This window comes from Maylandia zebra, linkage group LG19 (genome assembly GCF_041146795.1).
Source record: "Maylandia zebra isolate NMK-2024a linkage group LG19, Mzebra_GT3a, whole genome shotgun sequence".
Lineage (NCBI taxonomy): Eukaryota > Metazoa > Chordata > Actinopteri > Cichliformes > Cichlidae > Maylandia > Maylandia zebra.
In genome coordinates this window covers 23,833,458-23,858,943 of record NC_135185.1, presented here as the reverse complement: position 1 = coordinate 23,858,943, position 25,486 = coordinate 23,833,458, and the positions used below count along the sequence as shown (strand labels likewise).

Genomic DNA, 25,486 nt, shown 5'->3' with positions numbered 1-25,486 from the left:
ACAGTGTGTCAGCCTGATTAAAATAGGTTGTATGCAGAGAGCCACACCTCAGCCTTCCGAAGCGGAGATGGGCTTTGATTTTCATAATCCTGTCTCATCAGTGCAGCTCGACCCCTCAACATACATGCTGACAGAGCAGGAATGCAGTGTCAAAGCAAACAGAAGCATTTTGTGCCACAGTGCTAATAAGCACTAATAAGACTTTGATGAGGCTCCTATTCTAACACGTTTACAATGTTACCATTTAGTGGATTGAAAACCATCCATGAGTGCCAAAAAATAAATAAATACTAATTTGGAATTGTCAGACCACAGGACAGTTTTCCACTTCACCTCATTTTGAAAAAGTCTGTTCTACTGTAACAAAAGGTGGCAGCATTTCTTTGTCTTGTTTATATTAGATTTTTCTCTGCATCATAGACTTTGCAGTTTCTGCACATTTACTCATGCAGTTAATGACACTGACAATTGTTGTAGGAGCATACCCAAGCACATGGAGGGATTCCACTGCAGAATGGTGTCTTATTTTAAGTAATGCAAGATCATGGCATTTCAGTATTGTGCAAGGTAGATTATAAAATCACTAATGTCTTTGCAGCTGTATATTAATAAACACAATTAATTGTTGAGGATTTTCCCCAACACTGTTGCACCTCTCCCCATCTTCTGAAATATTATCTTTGTACTTCTTTGAATAAAACAGGGATTTGTGTAGATTGTATATAGATGTTGGACAAATAATAGTAAGAATGTATTCTTAATTGAGAAATCCTATGGTTGGTATTCTTATAATCTTTATCACTCGAGTCTTTACCAAACATTAGACAGGATTTAGTTAATATTTACTTATTGTCATACCTGCTCTAGACAGAAGTGTTGCTTCTTTTTCTGATTTTTCTGTCTCTGTAGTCCCAATATGCTCCACAAGGTGGCCTCTTATTTGTGCCTGCTGCCTGAACTGCCTGAAGGGCAAGACACCACTATTGAGAAAGCGGTTCTGCTTGAGTTGCTGGTAAGTGCACTGTTGGGTTTACTGGGTTATGTATGTGAGCATATCAGTGTTTTTTTGTTTCATTTTGTTTGTTTTAATGACATGTTTCTTGAAATTTAAAAAATAAAATATTAAAATATTTATTCCAGGATTTGTAGGCAATGGTTAACGCCTGAGACTTTAAATTAACCCTTTAAATAAACCTATACATCAGGCATTGGTTATATGGCAACTGAGAATATAAAAGATGTATCACTGGTGTTTATAAACAGTTATTTTACAAAACATTCACTGGTCATTTGGCAATACCGTATACTAGGATTGGATTTTACATTTTAAAATAATTAATCTCATTAACTTCAAATACATATTTTATTATTGCAGTTTGACTGCACTGTCCGTTGTGAATTTGCCTTCTAATCCAATAAATGCTTCATGTGGGCATTTCTGTAACATTGGGTAAATCGTAGGCAGGACTAATATGATGGAGAGTCATTTATTTATTTCCTTTCGTGGAATCTCTGAAGAAGCCTAAGCTTTGATTTTGCTCTGTAGTCACCCTTTGCTTGCTCTCCTAATTTTCTCTTTCAAAACCTCTCCTGGAATCTGGGGGACCCTAGTTTGTCTAGTCTCTCCAATACACACTTAACTGTTCGTGGCAGACCTCCTCATCAAAGTGGTTATTTCAAAGCACAATTACACATAAGACGTGACGGAGAAGAGCTGTGTCTTATTTATCTGAGTCAATTTTTGCAGGAGACTGAGGGCTTTCATTTGTGTGTGCATGAAGTTACGCCCTAAAACCAACATCCTTGCACAGATAGATTAAAAAACAAGTGTTTGCAGGACTGTAAGCTACAGCAAAACAGTTGACTGAACACAGTCATTACAGACAGCATATAGGATGAACCAGTTATAAGGATAGCAGATGACAGCATTTTTTTTACAGTTTATTTTATTGTTGATATTATTTATCCTCCCTTTATGTCAAGGAAACAAATAAATCCTTAGTATAAGTAACTGTTTTAAATTGTTTCAGCTCTGCATCACATCTTCAGACATCTACTCAGTGCAAAATGTTTCTGACACATCAGATAAACATCAGACATCTGTAAACATTGTGTTATTTGCATGGCCAAGCAGCTCCTGTAGGTGTAGGTGGCACAGTACTCTTTTTCCATATAGTGTAGATAAATGAGGCACAGAGAATCAAGAGTTCAACAGAAAAAAAACCCATTTAATTTGAAAAATGAAACTATATTAAAGGCCTATAACTTTATGTCTAAAGGAGGAAGTAAGATTCCTAAACATTGGGCCGATAGGGCAGTGCAGCATTTGCTTATTGACATCTTCTCTCCAAACATGTTCTCAGTGTCATTTTTCTCTCTTGCTGTTTGCCATCCACGTACAGGTGTCTTGTCATGAGCGCAGAATCTCTCAGATTGAGCAACTTAACCAGATGCCCCTTTATCCAACGGAGAAGATAATCTGGGATGAGAACATTGTGCCAACAGAGTATTACTCAGGAGAAGGTGTGTATTATAAATGAATGTGTGAATTGTTACTGAGTTAGTATGTCTGTGCATGTATCTATGTGAGTTGACATGAAATAGAATACATGCTACTATATCTGTCTAATCTGTGCCTCGTATTTGCATATACTAAATATATACCCACATTCTGTGATATTCTGTTATATATGCAGTGTTATAACACAAGGTCTCACAGACGTTTACATCTGAACATGCAGACATCAGTTATTAGTTTTGTTCTGTCTTTTCAGGTTGTTTGGCTCTACCAAAGCTAAATCTCCAGTTCCTGACACTCCACGACTACCTGCTGAGGAACTTTAACCTCTTTCGTCTGGAGTCCACCTATGAGATCAGACAGGACATAGAAGATGTGATTTGGCGCATGAAACCATGGTGAGATGTCATCAATTTTGTTGGCAGCACAGAACACTTAATCTATAGTGCCTTATTGTTTTCTTGATTAAAATATGCAAACATCATTGAAAAAGTAATAGAAAGACATAGTTTGAAAAAGGAATGATAAACATTGGTGTTTCTTTTAATGCAAAAATGAAGCATTAAATAATCTATAGCATACTTTGTGTTTTTAGGTTAATTAATGAAGAATTGTATCCTCTGTCTACCTGTCACGTGGTGGCGCAGCACATTGACAATAATTTATGGCATTTGGTTCACCACATTTTAAAACCCATTGCTTAACATAATAAGTGCTCCCATTATGTCAAGTGATGTAGCAACTTGCTTGTTGTTCCTGCAGAAGTAAATAAGTAAGCAGTAGTGCCATGTGTTGCCCTAAATCCAGCTGATTTCCATTCTTGACAACAGCCCACAGCACTTGTCTTAAGTTCTTGTTGTGTTTGTCTTTCTAACAGGCAGTCAGAGTATGGTGGAGTGGTGTTTGGAGGCTGGGCGAGGATGGCTCAGCCAATCACCTCTTTTTCCATAGTTGAGGTTGCCAAGCCCAACATCGGAGAGAGCTGGCCTGCTCGTGTTCGCGCAGATGTGACTATCAACCTCAATGTACAAGACCATATCAAGCATGAGTGGGAAGGTAAAAGTAGCGGACCATTATAAAGTCAAACAAACTGATTATGAAATTGACCCTATTTCAATAGATTAACTACACATTCCATATTACCTTGGTATACTTTTAGTTTTCCTGTTTTCCCCTCTGTACAGTTCTACAGGGGTTTATAATCACCATAAAGTCTTCCTGTACTGCTGTTTTCTATCCTGTCAGGCTCATGACCCTTTTTTCTGACTTTACCACAGAGCGTTTGTTTTATTTCCTGGTCATTTTTCTTACTATCTCTCAGTGTGGTTGATGAGGCAGCTATAGATAATGTCAACAGGAGCTTGACAGTTGTGATTCACAGGGAACATAAAACACACACCGAGGCCTCTGACTGGCTCTTTGCTATAGCTTTCCGGAAAAAGATGCCAGCTCAATGTTCCTAAGCAAATGTATGCCAGTGCATTTGGATTGATTACTAGCGAAAATGAATGCTATAGGGGGAAAAAAGTAATCGCTATATTTCTAAAAAGGTGATTTTCTGCTGGATTTAAAAAAAGCAAAATATATATATATATATCACAAACTGAAAACTCTGTTCTCTCTAAAACTACTTTTATAGTTTTATTTATATTTTGTATTTCAGTAAGTGTTAGATATTACATCCATTCTTTACTTCCAGTAGCTCTTTCCCTAGAGCTTCAGGTTTTAATGATCAGGCAAATGTTGACATGGTGGTTCATCTTCTTCCCCCACCATACTACATTCTCCCATCTTTTATCTCTAAGTCATTTCCTTTCCTCTTTTTGCTATAAGTCTAACACCCATAAACCTTTTTCCCCCCCTGCAGGTCTGCGGAAACATGATGTTTGCTTTCTGATCACGGTGCGCCCCATGCTGCTCTACGGCACACGTTTTGACCGGCGTCAGTCATTTGTGGATCAGACTGGCCTTGTGTATGTGAGAGGCTGTGAGGTGCAGGGTATGCTGGATGACAAGGGGCGTGTCATCGAGGAAGGTATGCTCATATGCGTTTGCGCCTGTATACGTAGGCTCACACACACAGCAGTGACACCTGACATCCATCCACCTATCAGATCTGTACACCGTCAGCCCTAGCAGCTAATCCTCAGGAGAGGGTCAGACTGGTGTTGTCATGGTGACTGTCACTGTGAAACCTGGCCTTTTTCACCTTAAGACTTCATTAACCTGTGGTCAACAATGACACCTGAGAGCTGCTGGCTCTCCTCTTTGTTCTACTTATTGGATTTAACTGAAGGGCTTGCTCTGGTTTGCTTTATCTATAAGAGGGCACTTAATGTACTTGTCCTGCAGAATTAAGTAATGTGGTACATAAGCTACAATCACCTTAGATGAAAGTATTGCCAACAGCAGCAGATTGTGAAATTAAAAAAAAACATTTCTGCAACAGTCCTTAAAGTAATCTTGGCTGATTCCGTTTTTGGTTGCAAGTGTGGGAGTCAGAACATGTGTACATGTGTTGAAACATCCTTCCCTTATTCTTTCATGACGTTTTATATATGCAGAGGGGAATGGCTTTAGAAATAGACATGCTGGGGAACATGTCCTGCCAATGTTGGCTTGTTTAAACTTTCAGCTTCCCAACAGGGATAAGTGGTACTTTGGCTTGCTGTGTGGAGGGGAGATGTCACATAAATCACTGGGCATTTGGTGAACGTACGGGGGGGGGGACGACGACACAGGGCAACGTGTGCATTTTGGGACACTCGTAGCTAACTGACATACCATTTTATAAAACTGCTCAAGTGTAGAACATTTATATGAGCTACGATGGTTTAAATGTATTTTTAATGACTTGAACAATGTATGTCCCTTTATATTAAGTATTGAGTTAATCCCACCTTTTAATAACTGACAACTTAATACAAAGGCATAAATATATTTTATAACAGCTGAGACACCTTACTCCAGCTCGCTACATTGTTACTGAATAGTGTGGAGGGTGTAGCTTCCACTCTTAAGCTATCACCACACTCATTTTGGTAAGGTGGATTTTATTGATCCCCACATAACTGTGCACATTTGCACATGGGAACACATGTCAGAATTGGAGTGGATTGGTTTCTGCTATGTGCCCTGCAGCTCCACACAGATTCTATTTAGAAATCTGTGATAGCTGCACACTGCACCACACAGGCCCCCTAATGGGAATAGGCCTAAAGCCCATGGCCAGTCAATCAAGTGTAATGTAATTCCTCTTCCTGAGAAGGCATTGAAAGTCTTAGCTCTTTTTAAAGGGTTTTATTTTTTAATTTGAGAATATATGAGTTTAATTACTTTGACTTGCTCACAGTGACTCACTTAACATTGATCTTTATTCTTTTTCTCTGTCCTTAGTTTTACTTTCCTGTGTTTAGGATTAGGATAAAACTTTCTAACAATGTTTCTAAAATGCTACACTGTTTCTGATTTTTTTTAAGGTTATTTTTTTCATTATTTCATTGCTATAATAAATAATCCTTGGTACTTTGGTTTAGGTCCTGAACCAAAGCCCAAGCTGCGTGGAGATGTCAGAACATTTCGTGTATGGCTTGACCCAAACCAGTACCAGCAGGACATGACCAGCAGTATTCAGAGTAACACCGAAGACCCATATGAGACTTTCAACATCATCATGAGACGCAAACCTAAGGAAAACAATTTCAAGGTTTGGATTGCTTTAGCTTCAGACCTTGAGTTCTGCTTCTGTCAACATCGCCCTGAGTGATGTATCACTGTCTTTAGTGTTCTAGCTCTGAGATTGGGGCCAGGGTGACTCTGAGGTTGCCACACAATGAGTCCTTTTCAGTGGTCCCTCTAACTCTCGTCCAAGGCTTTTCTTGTAGCAGTAAACTCGCAGTGTTTCAAAATGTTGAGATGCTTTCTGTGAACTAGCTTGACTGGGGTACACAGTCAGTGTAACGTGTTCTTAGAAAGTTAACAAAATGCAAACCTCAAGTTTTGATTTCAAGACCTGTTACACAGATTTCACATCATGGAATTCAGGTCATGATAAAATCAAACATGTGAGTACTGAGACCTTTATTACTGGTTTTATGTAGCTTGGCGTCATTAGATTGTTAACTGGCATGAAGAAAACACCCCCCACCATCTCTTTCTTTAAAAGCTTTTCATTAGAGCATTTCAGATCTGCTAATTCTAATTCTGCACATCAGTTTCTGTCTTTCACAGCCACAGCAGTTACAGATGTTTTTGCTTTTTTTCTGAATTTGAAAAGCGCAGCAGCTAACAGATATTCAGGCAACATCTCCATCTTTGAAGCATGACAGACCTAAAAGTAAACACGCTTCCCCGTTTGATGCACAAAGTATTAGACAGTTTGCAGCTCATTAAAATATAATTGACAGACTTATAAATTATCTGCTGTCCCATCAGTCTGCCACAAAGCTATTCTTACCCAGCTAAACTGTTTTTGTGTCTGTTTTGTGCTCAGTGTCATCTGTAACATGTTTCTCTCTCTCTGTTTCAGGCTGTGCTAGAGACCATCAGACATCTGATGAACACAGAATGTGTCGTCCCAGACTGGCTTCATGACATCATCTTAGGTTATGGTGACCCGGGCAGCGCACATTATTCAAAAATGCCCAATCAGATCTCGACGTTGGACTTCAACGACACCTTTTTGTCATTGGACCACTTGCGTTCATGTTTCCCTGGTAACACCATAAAGGTCACTGAGGAGAACCCTGAACTTCAGGTTCCCCCATTCAGGTGAATTTTAAAAGAAAAATGTTTTGTTTGATCAATCTTAATCAGAATCTGTTTGCGTAACCATATTTATATAATTGTTTATATATTATTAAACATGTCATAATACATCATATTTATCCTTCTTATTCTCTCTTTTGCTGTATCAGAATCACATTTCCCACCTCAAACACAGCAGACAAAGGAAAGAAAAGAAAGGCTGATGAAGAAGTGGAAAACAAAGAGGAAGACAAGACCTTGATTGTCGAACCCTATGTTACCCCCAATCGTGGGCCATATCCCTACAATCAGCCCAAACGGTGAGAGATCAATACTCGAACCTTTCCATTTATCATTTAATAAGATTTACTGTCAAGTAATTGTACAGTGCACTGATTTGTTTCTGTAATGCAATTACACCTTCTACTCACATTGTATATACTAATATATTCTTGAGTTCCACACCTATTTATTTTTATAATCTTATGCATATTAAGTCCTTAACCTGTTATTCAAAGACTTCATGTCAATATAAGAAGTGTGGAGGTGCAAATCTCTAAGCTATGCGCATCGTAGGTACCCTACACTGAGCTACTAATCTATTCTGATTTCCGTTTCCATGGTATCTGATGTGTTTAGGATGTAATATTGTGGTGCTGTTTTGGTTGGTGTTATGCATGAAATGAATGGGGAATAGAAGGGGCTGTAATATTCCTGTACTAATTACAACAACCCAAAATAATTGTACTACATGAAAAGTTGAGATTCATCCTGTGCTTCCTGAGCATTTTCAGTTTGCACTTTGATATTCAAATCTTGATAGCAACAGCATGTCTGTGGGGAGGCCCTGACTTAGCAATCTTTCAGTGTGGTCTCCAAATGCATCTCAACACTTGCAGCACAAAGCATCTCTTAGAAAAACAAATGAAGTCATTTGAATACAAATAGGTTTATGCTTCCAAGGGTATTCAGTATCAGATTACTTGATTCATAAATTTCAAGCATGTACATGTCTTACAGGAACACAATTCCATTCACTTCTACTCAAATTGAAGCCATTCGAGCCGGGATGCAGCCAGGTCTAACAATGGTAAGAATCCAGTGTTTGATTTTAGTTTCAAGATTGTGTGGAAGCTATCTATTTAAAATGATATTTTCTTATTATGTATTTGACAAAAAAAACAACTAACTCATCCCTGTCTTGTATACTTATGGAAAACATCAAATTTCACTAAAATTCTCTGTGTACTTTTGAGGAGTACATATTGACTATACCAGCGAAATAGTCAAAATAGGATTAAAGCCACCAGTTGACATGCACAACCACAAAAATTTCACCCCAACCTGCTATTTTTATGTTAAAAGTTGTTTAACACACTGTTGTGACAAGAGTGCTGTTCTGTTGTGGTGACTGGAAACTGGCAGTGGGATCAGAGTTATTTATTGCACAGCTAGCTGAGGTAAATATGGCAAGAAGGCTATCACCAGAGCCATAAAACAACTCTGTATGCATGCCTTCATCTGCCACTCACTTCACCCCTTCTAACCTTCCTTCTTGGCATATGTCACAGTCATTAGCAGCCATAACAAGCACACACTACCTCCTGGTCTGCCTAGCTTTCATGTAGAGAAACGAAGGAGCTGATTACGCACTGATTTATGCATGAATGTGTAATTGTGCTTACTAATTTTAGCAGAGATTACTCACCTGAGAGACCCACACTAAGACCAACCTGTTTCATGAATATTAATTTAGTAAATTTAATGTGCTGTTCCCCCCCAGGTAAGTAAATTTGGAGCTTATTATCATGATAACCTGTAAACCAGGAGAGGCTTGAAAGTATTTATTCCTTCTCTGTTCCTCCTACGACTTTCTTCTTTGTTTCGCTAGCTATGTTCCCTACCTTTATGTGGATACCACTGGCTTAGGTCTACCTTTGTAATCTACAGAAACATTGCCTTTGCAACCTAACTTCCAATTTCTTATTTTTTTTATGTCCTACAGTTAAAATGCTTAATTTCTTCTGACATAATCCCATTCTTACTTCGTTCCTCCAGGTTGTGGGACCACCGGGTACTGGAAAGACCGATGTTGCCGTTCAGATCATCTCAAACCTGTATCACAACTTCCCTGAGCAGAGGACCCTCATAGTCACACATTCAAATCAGGTCAACACTCCCCTCCATATACGCACACAGCATAAGATAAGATAAGATAAGATAAGATAAGATAAGATAGAACTTTATTAATCCCTCGGGTGGGTTCCTCTGGGAAATTCAACTTCCAAAAAGCACAGCAACGACCGAAGTTACAGTTACAGAATTGTTTTATATATATATATATATATATATATGTATATGTATATGTATATATATATATATATATATATATATATATATATATATATATACACACACACACACACACACACACACACACACACACACACACACACACACACACACACACACACATATAAATACAGAGACAAATATAAATAAAATATACAAAGGGGATAAATAGAATAAATAGGAATAAAAAATAAAAATACAAGTGAATTGCACATTTCAAGTATTGAGTCTATTGCACTGTTGACTATTTACAAAAAGTATTGCACAGGGTATTGTACAGTGAGGTGAAGAGGCACTACAGCTTAGTTGTTCCCCCCTCCTTTGTCCTCCTGTTTCCCCTCCCTCTCCCCTCCAGAGAGGAGTTAAACAGTTTGATGGCGTGTGGGACAAAGGAGTTTTTAAGTCTGTTAGTTCTTGTCTTGGGGAGAAGCAACCTGTCACTGAACAGACTCTTCTGATTGTTTATGGCCGTGTGCAGAGGATGCCCAGCATTGTTCATAATGTCCAGCAGCTTTTTTAGTGTCCTTTTCTCTGCCACTGTCACCAGAGTGTCCAGCTTCATGCCGACCACAGAGCTAGCCTTCCTGATCAGTTTCTCCAGCCTGGATGAGTCCCTCTTTGCTGTGCTGCTCCCCCAGCACACCACAGCATAGAAAAGTACTCCAGCAACCACTGACTGGTAAAACATCCTCAGGAGCTTCCTGCAGATGTTAAAAGACCTCAGCCTCCTGAGGAAGTACAGTCGGCTTTGGGCTTTTTTATACAGGTGCTCTGTGTTGCATGACCAGTCCAGTTTATTGTCCACCCACAGCCCGAGGTACTTGTACTTGTTGACCACCTCCACCTCCTCCCCCTCTATCTGAACCGGCAGTGGACCTTCTCTGGACCTCCCGAAGTCCACAACCAGTTCCTTAGTCTTTGAGGTGTTGAGTTGCAGGTGGTTTGTGTGACTCCATGCGACAAAGTTCCTCACCAGACTTCTGTACTCCTCTTCCTGATCATCCCAGATACACCCCATGATGGCCGTGTCATCTGCAAACTTCTGAATATGGCATAATTCAGAGTTGTAGCAGAAGTCAGAGGTGTACAGGGTGAAGAGAAGAGGGGACAGCACAGTTCCCTGTGGTGCTCCTGTGCTGCTGACCACAGTGTCAGACGTGATGTCCTTCAGCCTGACGTACTGTGGTCTGTCGGTGAGGTAGTCGGAGATCCAAGCCACCAGGCAGGGGTCCACCTCCATCCTGTTCAGTTTTTCCTGAAGCATACAGGGCCGGATGGTATTAAAGGCACTGGAAAAGTCAAGAAACAGGATCCTGACCGTGCCTTTTCCCCCATCCAGGTGTGAGTGGGCTCTGTGTAGGAGGTACAGGATGGCATCCTCCACTCCGACACCCGCCTTGTATGCAAACTGTAGTGGGTCCTGGGCATGTTGTACCTGTGGTCGGAGGAAGTTGAGGAAGAGCCGCTCTAGAGTCTTCATAAGATGTGACGTCAGTGCCACCGGTCGGAAGTCATTCAGTTCATTGGGCCGATTCTTTTTGGGGACCGGGACGATGCAGGATGTCTTCCATAGGGCGGGCACTCTCCCCAGTCGCAGGGAGAGTGCATCTCCACGTGCAAGTCTGATCTCTGAAAAGTTTCTAGAACACATCGATCAACTAAATGTAAAGTTGTCAAGAGAATTTAAAGCTTGTTCTCAGAACTGCCCATTAATCAGGCAAGAGTCATATTCTAACCATGGAGGAGAAATTAAAAGTTAAGCTCCCTTGTGCCTTGGTCTTTTCCCCTCAGTATTTAATCATAAAGTAATCTTTAGCTGCTTTAAACTAAGGGGAAGCATGACAGAAGGAACCTTAAACACCAGAAGTATAGTTTGATGATAATTATTTTCCTGTATAAGACTCTGCACACCCTCCCAAATTATTTTACTGACTTAACATAAGTATATTACATACAAATGAAAGAGATTTTTTTTTCATTCCACATCAGGCTTTGAACCAACTCTTTGAAAAGATCATGGCCCTAGACATCGACGAGCGCCACCTTCTGCGTCTGGGCCATGGAGAGGAAGAGCTGGAGACTGAGAAGGATTTCAGCAGGTGAGCAAAGAAGATAACAGACAAATGGGTACAGCTAACCAAACAGTACTGCATATGTGAAAACTGAATATTTCTTGAATGCACCATCACTTGTGGGAAATCATGTCTCAGAGTTACAGTGTATCTAAATTGCAGAGGCAACTCACATCCATTAATGCCATCTCCCACATACACCGTAGGTCTGAGTCAATGCACTGACAAGGCTGCTACACTCTCATATGTCAGGCTTTGGACCTGGTTTATTTTCACTAGGCATTGTTGGACTCTCAGTCCTTTCCACCAGCCTAAGGGATCTGTCTCAGCAGCCATGCACTTAGAAGCAGTACATGCCCAAGTAACCCATTCATAGCTATTCTGGACCACAACAGTTGATTGGTTGGTTCTGCCCCAGTTTTTAAAATAAATTTTAATAAGATAGCAGCAGGCCATGTAGAGAGAATTATATGGATTTACCACTGTTTGGAGCATTTGCATGTTTCCCTTAATATTACAGGATATTTACCGTACGCTGTGATAAAAAGCACCTGGTGATGACATGTTGTGAGCTGGCACTATAGAAGTCAAGTAAATAACTTAATACATAGTAAGAAGTGTTTAAATAAATAATTAAGATCATTAGTGATAAGTCAGATGGAAAAGTAGCAGTAGTAATGTCCTTAATCTACTTCAAGAATAGAAAGATCTGTTTAATTAGGAATTATCAACAGTGTAATAAATTCATAAATGAATCAAAATACCCAAAACTTAGGAACGTTTATTTTTAAATCAGTGGTGATTTGACATTATCTGAGTATAATCAAATACATGCACCACCCAGGCTTAACACTAGCTGTAAATGCAAAAATGGAGGCAGGACACAGAACACACCATAGATAAGACTCACTGGTCGTCATAAGGAAGTCCCAGTGTTTCCCAACTCTCTTATATATGCTTGTTCCTAGTATGTCTAATGCCTTTAAGGATAGTGACTCAGTACTATTGAGACGTAGTAAGATAGCATGATAGCAAAAGTAGGTGGGGGTCATTGTACTCATGGCACACTTCAGAAAACCAGAGTATCACAAAATACTCAAAACATGTACAGTTTTATATAATCACTAATGTATTTAACACTTTAATAAATGTACCAGCCGGAAACTTTTTTTTCACCACAGGCAGCGCTCTCCTGCCACCTCCTGAATATAAATAGCTCAGTGTCACTGAATTTTAATACATTTTTTATGCTGTTACTATTTAAAGTGTTCTTATACCCTACAATGTTAATTACCATCTCATCCATCCATGGCATTGAGCAAATTGCACCCTATAGCTCTCAGCTTTCCTTAAGGAGCGAGGGAGGAGTTACACATGCCTCTCATTTGCTGTACCCTTTGTATGAGTGCTGTCTACTGGGAGTGCATGGCTGTAGTATGAATGATGATTTATGGAAACTGGGCATCCGCACATGAAGGCAGTCTCATGCGTTCTTAAATTATGCAGCAACACAGACATAAAAGAAAGAGCTCTAGCTAGCTAGCAGCAGTCGACATGTTCCCGCTTGCCCAGTTGCCTCACAACAACATGCCGACTCCACACTTCTTCCACCCCACTGACACCAGAATGAGGAGAGAGCCAGAGAGTTTTAATTAACACTGTACATGAGATAAAAAATAGACGGCAGTGCTTTTCTGAGTGCTTAACGAAGAGGGAAGCTACAGCCTTAATTAACAATGCCTCCATGCATTTCATGAAAAATTTTGTGCCATTTTAATGAGTTTTAGAAGGGGGATCTTGGTGATGGCTCAAGGAAGCCCTTGTTTAGTTTTGGATGGTCTACATTTGCATCCCAGGTTGTCAAGATCATTTTATGATTCCAATTTAGGGCAGAAAATGAAACACACCATTCTCATTCAGATGTTTTACATTTATCAGAGTTTACGAAAACACTAAGACAGACTTGTAGATTAATGTACATTGCACATGCACTATACCTTTGTATCTATTTTAGGCTTTTGGTGAGTGTATTACAGGTGTGTCATCCTAAGAGGCAACGTCACTTCTCACTTTTATTTAATTTTACTAAGGCAGAGCAGTGTGATCGTCTTTGAGTCATCTGCTGACCGAGAATCTTTGGAGAGGGTCTAAAAATAGTGTTCACCTCTAGTGTTACCCGGTAACCCCTCCTTCTTCCTGTCTGTTGTCTCACTGCCATCTGATGACATTTTTCAGCAGTATTGTTTAGCTGCATAATGAGATGTATGTTAGAACGTAGAAAAGGAAGTATATCCCCAGGTGACCATAATCAGACAGCCAATATTCTGCACAGTCAAGTCAGTAATCACAAGACCCTGTCTCACATGTTTGCCATAAGTTGCAGTCTGAGGTTTTCTTATTGCTCAATTGTACGTTTAACTACGCGCTGCTATGAGTCATGCATGCAGGTCACGAGACATGCTGGTTTAGGTCATGACCATTGTTGGATTTATGTAGAAAGCAATTTGTTACAAATTACTTTTCTGTTTCTCCTGGAGATTGGAGGGTATGGCTTTTTAAATGCCTGTTAAAAATACACCCTCAAACCTTACACATACATAAAACCCAATCAGGATGATATAAATAAGATTTATTATTTAAGTTTTACTACAAAACCAGCAGTTAAATTGAAAGCCAGCGCTAACAGAAAAATATGGACGAGCAAACAGATGTTCCTCTGCTATGTACAACAGTTTTACTCATCTCTAATTCTGTTATGTGGTACAAATTAATTTTCGGCCATTGAACGTTAGTGTAACTAATCAAACATACCCTAGTTATTATGCCATGTTTTTTTTTCTGGGTGTATATAGGAAGTGTGATTTAGATTAAATATCACTCTTGTGTCATGTTGTGATAGCTTGTTATAGCTGGCTCATTGTTTCAACTGCCTTCTTATTTTTACAGGGGTTAACCATTTAGATTGTTGACTAACACTCCTGTGCTCTCCTCAGATATGGAAGGGTAAACTACGTCCTGGCCAGAAGACTGGAGCTTCTCCGAGAGGTGGGAAGGTTACAGGAGAGCTTGGATGTCCCAGGAGATGTTTCTTATACCTGTGAGACTGCTGGACATTTCTACCTCTACCAGGTAAGACTGTGAATAGCTGCAATCTAAATTAGCAAGTATAGGCAATTGTCCACTGCAGACATCTGTGTTTATCCTCCAGTGTCAGAAACACCTGTAGGAACTCAGGGTAGGGGGGAAAAAAGATCTGATACTTTTCACTGCCCCAAAAAATTGGTATCTGGCCTTGATGTTGATAAACTTGCAACAAATGGTAATTTTTAAAAGACAGTAATCAGTGAGAAACAGGATGGAAAACTCAAAACATCAGCATCAACATTCTAAAAAACTACTGTGCTGATAGAAAGCAATTCAGTTTTCTCAATTGCTTTATTGTTTTGATATCACACACACACACAGTTATGGATATGACTTGTGTTGTTTTGGTGCACTCAGAAGTTGAAGTCAAGGGCAAAGCTGTCACAGGATTATTATATAACCTCATGACCACGCAGCATTTGAAACAGAAGGGCCTGGTTTTTGAGGCTGTAAATGCTGTAAATGTTGCCGTGCCATGTCTGTTCTTGCAGAGAAAAGGCAGTACATGTGTTTCTGTGATATAGAAAAAAAATTCACGTGTAATGTTGGATGTACTTCTAACTCTGATCTTTTATTCATTTTGTGTGTGACTTAAGTAAGGGGAAAAACCACTTTCAGATCCATCCTTCTATTAAGCATTAAGCACCATTTGTGTAGAGATTTTGAAATTGATTTTCAGATGGAGTTAAGGAGATATTTTGCAGAAATAATTAGAATGGATTTCTGTAACGACCATCCTCCTCCTCAGACAGTTGATGAATGAAATGCAGACATTATTGAAGTTTCCATTCTCCTGGCAATCTGCTCTTTCTGTCAAGAATATAAATATTTAGAAATGCTCTTAATGCTTTCTGTTTATTCCTGTCACCTCATCATTACTGTCCCCTCAGGCTGCAGGAGAATTTCCACTGCTAGCAATTACCTACTACAATTTCCCCAGTTTCAATAGAACAATTCCAAAAATAAACATTTTTGACACAGAAGTCCAAGGTTTCACCTTCAGTCAGGGCTAAATTAATGTTGTGTAAAAATATTCTTGTTTACCCCTCTAATTAAAGACTGTAATTGAATCTCAGTTGTTCAGGTAAAATCTATTGTGTAGGCATCCAGAACCAAAATGATCAAAATTACGGTGTTACTGTTCAGACATTTTCAGACCCAACTGTATAGTTCTTTGTCTTTTGAAGATGTTGTCAGGAGGTTGTTGGTGTAGTGATAACTTGACCGTGAGCATACTTCCTTGATTATTCATGTGAATGTGAGTGATTGTTGATAACAGTGACTTTGTACATATCATTAAGGTTTCCATGGTAGTCCTAATAATCTGTGCAGACAGATACTCAACATGCAATTAAGCTCAGTCCTCTAGCAGACTCATTAATGCTATCCCTAATGTTGTTTTTTTAAAGGGGTATTTATAGAAATAAGCTACCCTGCTGTTTGGGTTTGGTTATTAGATACTCAGCAGGAGCACCTCAGCAAGAGTGAGCCTATTGCTTCTCATTTGTTCATCTTTGCTTGTTTATCTATTTTTCTATAGTCTGAATTTAAGCTTAGCAGAGCCATTTAAGATTGGCAGTCCTCCTCCTTCTGCTGTCCAAAAACAAATGTTGTATGAGAACATACAAACATCGCTCATGTGAGAAAATACCCCTGGTCATTTTCTGAATGCCGTGGCTAAGTAAGGCTACTTTTTGAAACCCTTAATTAGTAATCTCCCAAATAAAATGCTGCAGACCCTTAAGAGTTTATTGGTGTGAACAGGTGTGATTTTCCTCTCAGCATAATCTCAGGACCACCTGTCATGCATAACAGCCCACTTTAAAGCAATTACAGCTTGCTAGAAAAGATTCACTCTATTGAAGGTGACAAACACTTGCAACTCAAACCCGAATAAGACATAGATGCCTGATTCTCGGGTGTATACTAAATATCACTACTGGGACTCTTTGAGAGGGTGTTCTGTGACTGTTGTCTCTCCCCATAACAGGTGATATCCCGCTGGGAAGAGTACATGAGCAAAGTAAAACCAAAACAGGGCAAGAACGTGGAGGTGGAGGCTGTTGCTGCACACTTTCCTTTCCACAAGTACTTTTCCAATGCACCCCAGCCTGTGTTCAAAGGTCGGTCATATGAGGAGGACATGGACATCGCAGAGGGCTGCTATCGCCACATCAAGAAAATATTTACCCAGCTGGAGGTAAGAAGATCACAGGGCCAGCAACTTTACAAGCTTTACCTGCTGTATTTGATTATTTTCATACCAGCTGTCTTTCCAGGTATTGCACATTCTCTCTTGCACAAGTAACTGCCTACCTGGCCCCCACATTAACAGACTGTTGTCAGCTAATAGTGACAATCCACAATCCTGGATGTGTTTATTCTGAGTTTAAAATTCCGCCTTGCATGTTATGCCTATAGATATGCTCATGGCTCTGTGTTTTTCTCTGTCACTCTTTTTCACACCCCTTCACGCTCTCAAACACAGCTGAAAGTCTGTTATTATTCCTTCTGAGCCCATCAAAGTGTTTCTGTAGGGATAACAAAAACATTTCAGATTTATGGGAACACCAAGGTGGTCTCCGAAAAGCAATAAAAAAGTTATTGGCTAGAGGTAATATCCCAACATGTGTTGTGACCTTGATTTATCTGGCTGGCCTCTGTATCACTGCATCACAGCACCTCCTCCCTCCTCCCTCCTCCCTGAGCCTCACCCATGCTGCAGTGTAATCTGTACACCCATTAAGAAGTATTGCTCTGTGTGGTGCAGGGTAGCAGAAGCAACATTGTGCTGAATATGCTTATCTGTCTACCTTTTCAAATGTAAAAGCAGTTTTGAATAAGCTGTCAAAGGAATATCCTAAGAATGTATTGCTAGGCAAACAGAGAGAGAGAGAGGGAGACAGTGTGCCTCCTGCGTTCATGTATAGACATCTGCTGTTTACTCCTCTGCAATTCCACCGTTTCATTCCACTTTTTAACTTATTTTTGGTTCCCTTTTCCTAGTTTTTTTCAACTTCTATGAATTCTAACAATCTTAATATCACTCCTCAACTCATTTGGTACCATGGGGTTTAAAAATAGACTTCATCAATATTCCATGTTTTGATTAGTTTAATATTAATGCTAAAATAGTAACACATTAAATATTTATACCATGGTGCTGTCCGAGTCTCCTCTCCTCCATCCCTACCCTCCAGAGCTAGTGTACCAACCTGAAAATAGCTTGCCTGTTTACCATTACTCCTCTTCTGTGCATCCCCCCACAGCTTTCTGTAGTGTCATCATATCACCACCCTGAAATGAACTGATTTGTTTTTTGGGTTACAAAATCCCCCAAATTTTCCTTTATAGTGTAACCCATGTAAGAAAATCTCTGCTAAAGTGCTCCTCAAGCCACAGCTACTGAAAAACAAAATACACCCCACATACTTCACAGGAGAGCCCTGCGGCTGGCTAGTCTCTATCACTGCATCATGGAAAAAGAGGACACTCACTTCTAATGAGAGAAGAAAGCAGAGGGATTATGTTAATTATACATTTCATTAAAAAGTGGAGTACTGTAAGTTTCCAGTCATTTAGATGTCCATCATGACTTTGTTGAAGTTTAGAATTGTGGTTCATCTTCCGGGTGTCACTTTGAATTAGGCAATTCAGCAAAGAAAAGTAGAGTCAGTTGGAGATATTCAAACATTTGGATGAAAGATAAGCCACTCAGTGTATCGTGATGTGTGCTGACTGGATTTCTGAATATTGAAATGTGCTTTTTTTTAAATTTAAGATTCTATTATGTTACAAGAGATTTTTATATTAGCCATCATCTGTCATACTAATTGTTCATTAAAGTCATCCCCCACACTAGTATGAAAAAAACCTTTAAAAATGACTCAATACAGAATAAATGTCAGCAATTTTAATTCTTTGTGATAATATTTTACTTTTTTGTTCCCTATCAATCTGGTTTATAACATAGCTCTGTGACGTCATTCCTGAGTATCACTTTTCTTCTATCCGAAAAGGAATTCAGGGCCTTCGAGCTGCTAAGAAGTGGACTAGATCGCTCCAAATATCTGCTAGTGAAAGAAGCCAAAATCATTGCCATGACCTGCACACACGCTGCACTCAAACGTCACGACCTAGTGGAGCTGGGATTTAAGGTAGACTTTTGTCAGTTTAAAAATACATTCCCAATAATCTGGTTGTATTTTGTCTGGATGCAGTTAGTTTATTTATTGAAGTTACATCAAGCTGTTCCTTTCTTTATTAGTATGACAACATCCTGATGGAAGAAGCTGCACAGATTCTGGAAATTGAGACTTTCATCCCTCTATTACTACAGGTAACCGAAATGCTAACTTGTTTTGACTGTTAATCTTGACTGAAAAATTATTCTCACAAAACCTGCCAGGATTTGTCATTGTGACTGGTTTGTGTAGTTTAATCTTTACATCAGTAGCCTTTTCAAATTGACTTTCCCCATTAAGGTTTTCCTAATGGGCTCCATAAAAATGGTGTTGGTCTCTGGTAGCTATGACTAACATTCTGTGTTGTAATTTCTGTTTACGGAAAAGATCATTAGGCACACCAGCCTATCCAGCAACCTTGCCAGAACTCCTCATTATCTCTCCTCACCACTGTGCCAGTCAGAGGCTTTGGCCAGGATCATTGTCCTCCACTTCCCTTTTACTACCAGCTTTTCAAACACAACCAGTGATCACACTTTAAAACAATCTTAGACAATGGGTGGGATATTAGATCTTTGTGAGGTCCAGCTCCAAATAACATCACTGCATTTTACAGTATGACACATTATATGTTTGTTAGAGTAAGCATGCCAGATGATGATTTGGAAATTAAAATGTAAACCTAAATTAACTGTTGCACCTTCACTGATCACTGTATATTGTCACAGTATCTCTATTTTATTATTATTATTATTATTTTTTACTGCTTGATCATCTTATGTTCCTCTATCTGCAGAACCCAGAGGATGGCTACAGCAGGCTAAAGCGCTGGATCATGATTGGCGACCACCACCAGTTGCCCCCAGTCATCAAGAACATGGCTTTCCAGAAGTACTCCAACATGGAGCAGTCTCTCTTCACCCGATTTGTGCGCCTAGGTGTGCCCACAATAGACTTGGATGCACAGGGCCGTGCACGTGCAAGGTGGGTCACCAAGCAAAATACAATCTCACTACCCACAGGGGCTCACAAGGATTAAAAAAAACGTAATGTTTAAATGTAATTCGGAAACAGTTCTTTAAACATAATTGAATAGTAATTTAATAGTAATTATTCTTTCTATATACCTTTATGCTTTACAGTGCTTTATTTTATGGATGCAAGTCAGTGGTCTTAACCTTGATTCAAAAAAACTCAAACTTATTAACTTATTGCTTCAGAATGTTCAAGTTTGCATTAAACCTGAGCAGCTAAATCTAGGTAAGGCAGTCTAAGCAATGACCATGAGACCTCTTACTGTTGTTGCTAAAAAAAAATCTTTCAGACTGGCCACAGCGATGGCGAAATGTCCAAATCATTAGCAAACAGTTAAAGATAAATCAGTTCATTTTAGTATATTTAGTTATTGAGCCTTTGTCAAAAGAAATGTTTTTGCTTGGTAATGGAGAAAACATTTGTGTAGTAATGCCGGGCAAGCAGGATGGTCAGGCAGACTCTGTTTAAACAGCCAGAGTTGGGAAATGATACCTTTACTGGATTTACTGAGAAGAGCCCATCTGTTCTCTGACTGCAGACTGCAGAGCATAGCAACATAATCAGAATAACACCTGTTATCATGGTAACATGCACAAAAATGACAACACCAATGAAGAAAGATCAAATGCCTGAAATCTGGCGTTTTGTGCATCAGTTGTCTTGTATGAAGCAAGAAGGAAAAAAAATCTGCTTGTTCTCTTTTGACGTGAGAAAAAAAGTCCAGTCCAGATATTTGGGATGTTAGTTCACAGGACATAGCTCAGCCCAAGATGTGCTGCATTGTTTAAATAACTGAGCGAGGTTATTTCTAACCCCCAGAAATTGAATTAGAATGGAGAAATTGCAATATTTTTCTTTATTTACTGTAAAATTGATCTTGCATTTCAGTTTTAGTTGCATTAAACACAATAAATATATCTGCCTTGCCTTAAGCTGTGGGAACCCTGATTGTGCTGATTGATTAAAATTTCCAGTGGTCCTGTCAGGGAAACTGTATTACAGTAACACAGATGTGACCTAATGCGTGTTTGTGTTGCTATCTCACAGCCTGTGCAATTTGTACAACTGGCGCTACAAACACCTGGGAAACCTGCCTCACGTTCAGCAACTTCCCGAGTTTCAGGTGCCCAACCCTGGCCTGACGTTTGATTTCCAGCTAATTAACGTGGAAGACTTCAATGGGGTGGGAGAATCTGAGCCCAACCCTTACTTTTATCAGGTTAGTAGATCACACGAATGAACACACTTGATGTAATCCTTGCACATCCTTGTATGCCATTTGTCCAACATATTGCCAATATCTTAATACTAATTTTAAAAATGTAAAAACAACAAAGTATGAGCTACTTCAATTGAAATAACTGAATACTCCAAACAGAACACCATTATTATTTTGTGTATATATGTAGCACAGGTACAGAAATTGTTTGAATAGCTGAAATGGTTCATGTTACACAAGCTGTGGAACTACACTCCTTTACAAATAAACACATTCACACTTCCAGCAGGAAACAGAAGCATATTCTCTCTAGCCCCCATTTCCTCTAAATTGGTTGTTGTACAGGAGTTCATTCATTTTTAAATTTCACTGGTTCAGCTACCAGTCCATATAATATATTCATCACTCTGCTTAGTGTGCAGCTAACATTGGCTGCCCAGCACAGACCAGGCGGTTTGTCCTTCACACCGGAAGACAGACTGTGTTTCATCCTGACATTGCTGAGGCACAAAGACTGTGTCTGGGCACAGGGCAGGGTTGATAGGGGTGTTTACTTTTGCAGTGCACCAGCCCAAGAAGTAAAAAAACAAAAAATAAATTACATTTCTCCAAGAAGAGAAATAAAAATAGTATCGCTTATAGAAATGTAAGATACTGTAAATAAAACATATACTTAAAAGAGTTTGTAGTAATCAGAGCCGACAGCACTGGATTTCAGATAAGGTATCGTGTGTAATGATTGAAATATCAAATTGAAGCTTTCAATTTAGAACCTGCATACCCATTAAGTGGATCATATTGCTTCATGAATCTTGCAACTACATTCACGCTGTGCACACTCAAGTCCCTAAAGCTTCTTATTGTTCTTAATTCAGCACCATGTGTGCTTCTCGCGGTACCAGGTCACATGAACCTCAACTCTATTTGCCAGTTGCCATTTTGAGTCTCCTCAAGGGAATCTCCTCAATATCATTCGTTATGCTTGACAAGCACACACACAGATGCACTTTCCTGGAAACCAAAGGGGATCAATTTGACACTAGAGGAGCAATTGTATCCAGTGTACACTGAATACATGTCGCAGCTGAACAAACACTGCCACAACCACTGCTTTGTGGTTGCGCGTGAACTGTGCAGAACCCATACACAAATACTGTGTGCACAAAATATAGTACAAAGGGTCTTTTTCCCGTGCTTTGCCTCATTTGCTAAAGCTCTTTCCCTGTTGAGTCTCAGCCAACTGAGACTCAACCTCACTGTTGTCAAATGGCTCATGAAGAGTAAGATGCCTATCTAAATCCACATCTTCTGTTTGGAAATTGCCTCCCTCAGCCACTAGGCTTGTTAGTTATAGAAATTTCTGCTCTACAAGCTACATTTTAAATTGCATAAGAGCAACCTGCATGGTGGAGTTTACTTACAGGTAGCCTGAATTTATGCCTCTCGATATCAATAATGTTCTTGTATCTACTCTAAAGTGTATCTGTATGTAACCCTCTCTCCTCGGTGCATGTTTGATCATTCTATCCTATCTAGTCCTTTTGCAGTCACGAACCACTGGCTCAAATTTCAATGGCTTAGGTCTGACCTTGTAATAGTTGCCAGCTTCTTTTGGGGTTTAGGCTTTAGATCTGATGTATGTTAGACATGCAAATGAAAGACACAAATCTGGAAGCGTCACAGATTTTTACTTGAATGTCTATTTAAGTGTGTGTGTGTGTGTGTGTGTGTGTGTGTGTGTGTGTGTGTGTGTGTGTGTGTGTGTGTGTGTGTGTGTGTGTGTGTGTGTGTGTGTGTGTGTGTGAGATATGCATTTTTGCCTTTTGCTACATGATTGTGGTTTTGTAGATGATCTGTGAATGCAGAGGATTAGAAGTAACTTTGCTGGAGAAGTAAGTTGCGATTTTTAATTATCTGTGCCATTTGTAGGCAGGTAATAAGGGACTAAGAATAAAGGATGTCATTGTTTTTGATGTGCTGACTCTAGTGCAGCTAGCTCAGGAACTGTTGATGAAGCTGCATACATTATTATCAAAGATGCGAGGCAGCAGTCCACATTTAATTGAAACTGAATGAATAATACATGGCGCTGCCTTTATTTCTTTTCTTTTTTGGGTTTTATTTGAAGGACAGAATGTAGCCTTGGAACCAGGGTGCACAGGCTTGGGAATTTGTTGATTGTTAATTTGGTGAATAACGTTTTACATGTATTCACATTGGGAGAAAAACTTTGATGTAGTTCTAGGTCCTTTGTAATTGGAAATGAAAGAGAAATCATTATAATCATTATATCAGATAGGTGTAGGTAGTAACATTGTAGCCATTGTCAGTGTGGTTATTTGAATGTGTGTTTCTATCTATGAAGCACAGAGAGCTCCTGTGTTGTGCATAGTGACAAAAAGGAGAAAAAACACATGTTTGTGAGCATTTTAAATGTACGTTAGGTAACCTTTTTCAGCAGTTAAATGCTTTTCATTGCCAGTTTCTGAGTGATTGCAACATAAAGAGACTGTCCCTGACTCTCTTAGTTGCCTCAGATTGACTGGGGACTAATGTCTGTGTAAACGATGGGGTTGTGATTTTCCGTGAAAATTCCAGAAATCTGATGTTTACACTTGCTTCTGATCACTTCAGTGCCTCTCGTCTGCTCACAGCGTAAACAGAGAGCTTCAATAGCAAGTGGTAGCTTGGACTCCAATATCAACAAACAAGTTGGCTAATTATTCTAAATTACTTAAGCTGCCAATTTTGTTTTAGCTAAACTTCACCACATTTGTGCAACATAGCAAATTTGCAGCCAAACACTAGCTTGTTAAATGTATCTTGCCTGCTTCACTATGTTATATATACTTCAATATGTATGAATAACATTCCCTTCTATGATGAACAAGCAGTAGGCCATTTCACTGTAACTTAGTTACACAACATGTTTCTGGTGCTGACAGCTGTTTCCTGTCAAAGTAAAATTTGTTGTCATTATACTAATACTCAGCTTATATACTGGTCTCATAATGATGTGCAAAACACATGATGCACAGTAGTATACAACAGTGCAGGACAGGCTTATTTATGTATCATCACTTTTTCGGCTGATGCAAGCAAATGGTGTGCAGGCATGTGTTGTGTGTGTGTGACCAAGAGGCTGCAATTTACTCAATAGTCCCTGGTGTCATTATAAAATATGGTGGTCTGAGGTTATCAAAACCTCCTTTAACATGGAATTCATTAGGGACTGAGTTTCTTCTGGAGCCAGCTATAAGTGGCAGTTTGAGGGACTGCAATATGTACCACTTTAGCACAAGTTTCATTTTTCAGCCCCAGAGGTTGGGCAGCAATGGTTGTTTATTTCAGTAATATAATGTTATTCTGACCAAGCTTTCTCTCTCTCTCTGTTAAGAACCTGGCAGAGGCAGAGTATTCTGTGGCTCTATACATGTACATGCGTCTGTTGGGCTACCCAGCTGAGCGCATCAGCATCCTCACCACCTACAATGGACAAAAACACCTGATCAGAGATGTCATCAACCAACGCTGTGCTGGAAATCCAGTGTTTGGTCAGCCCCACAAGGTAAGCACCATTTGAAACAAACCAATTAAGAAGCAGCAGTCTTTTATGTGTCATGTTATCAAAGCACAAGCAAGAGGTGATTAAATAAACACACTGGATTATTGGACAGGTTTTGTAGCAAGTACTGGGTTTTGCGAGTATTCAGTCAAACTTATATATAACCTATATATGTGTAGGGCTACGACTAGCGTGTTGGAAACACGTATCACACATGACATGGATAGTTTTTTCACACCTCCGGATGCCAGCTGCAGTTATTGCACCAACCTCTTATCCTCCATTGCACTGGGAAAGATATTCACAGCTCTCCAAGCATCTTGGAGGGATTTCCTTAAGTGTTTGTCACTCATTAACATTAATGTGAAAACTGTATTGTTTGTCTGTTCATTTTAAGAAGAGTTTTATATTTGAACTGGAGTTTATCCGTGTATAACTTAAAATACTATTTGAATTTTAGTGAATCTCAGTTTTTCACGGTGGGTAAAAGACAGAGTGGTAACAGGTAAAGCAAATTAGAGGTGTGCAAGTATTTGCAACATTTGTTTGACTGACTGTGAATACAGGGAGAGTCTGTTCATCCCTGAGGGATACAGTTAGGTTGTTTTTTTTCTAGCCTATATTATTCCCCCGAACTTCTCGTCTCTCCTC

At 39.4% G+C, this 25,486-nt stretch overlaps 1 protein-coding gene across 3 annotated transcripts in view; it reads left to right on the top strand.

Annotated features, from left to right (window-relative positions):
- Positions 1 to 25,486, top strand: part of aqr (aquarius intron-binding spliceosomal factor) — a 47,160-nt gene that overhangs the window by 11,615 nt on the left and 10,059 nt on the right. For all 3 annotated transcript variants that reach the window (XM_004540355.4, XM_076877345.1, XM_076877344.1), the window contains exons 15-32: positions 910 to 1,012; positions 2,403 to 2,523; positions 2,775 to 2,916; positions 3,396 to 3,574; positions 4,386 to 4,553; positions 6,055 to 6,224; positions 7,047 to 7,288; positions 7,435 to 7,584; positions 8,285 to 8,354; positions 9,323 to 9,433; positions 11,606 to 11,715; positions 14,682 to 14,817; positions 16,823 to 17,032; positions 18,852 to 18,989; positions 19,100 to 19,171; positions 19,813 to 20,000; positions 21,099 to 21,270; positions 24,668 to 24,838. In XM_004540355.4, coding sequence (XP_004540412.1) covers positions 910 to 1,012; positions 2,403 to 2,523; positions 2,775 to 2,916; positions 3,396 to 3,574; positions 4,386 to 4,553; positions 6,055 to 6,224; positions 7,047 to 7,288; positions 7,435 to 7,584; positions 8,285 to 8,354; positions 9,323 to 9,433; positions 11,606 to 11,715; positions 14,682 to 14,817; positions 16,823 to 17,032; positions 18,852 to 18,989; positions 19,100 to 19,171; positions 19,813 to 20,000; positions 21,099 to 21,270; positions 24,668 to 24,838 — 2,653 coding nt within the window. The remainder of the gene's footprint in view (positions 1 to 909; positions 1,013 to 2,402; positions 2,524 to 2,774; positions 2,917 to 3,395; positions 3,575 to 4,385; positions 4,554 to 6,054; positions 6,225 to 7,046; positions 7,289 to 7,434; positions 7,585 to 8,284; positions 8,355 to 9,322; positions 9,434 to 11,605; positions 11,716 to 14,681; positions 14,818 to 16,822; positions 17,033 to 18,851; positions 18,990 to 19,099; positions 19,172 to 19,812; positions 20,001 to 21,098; positions 21,271 to 24,667; positions 24,839 to 25,486) is intronic.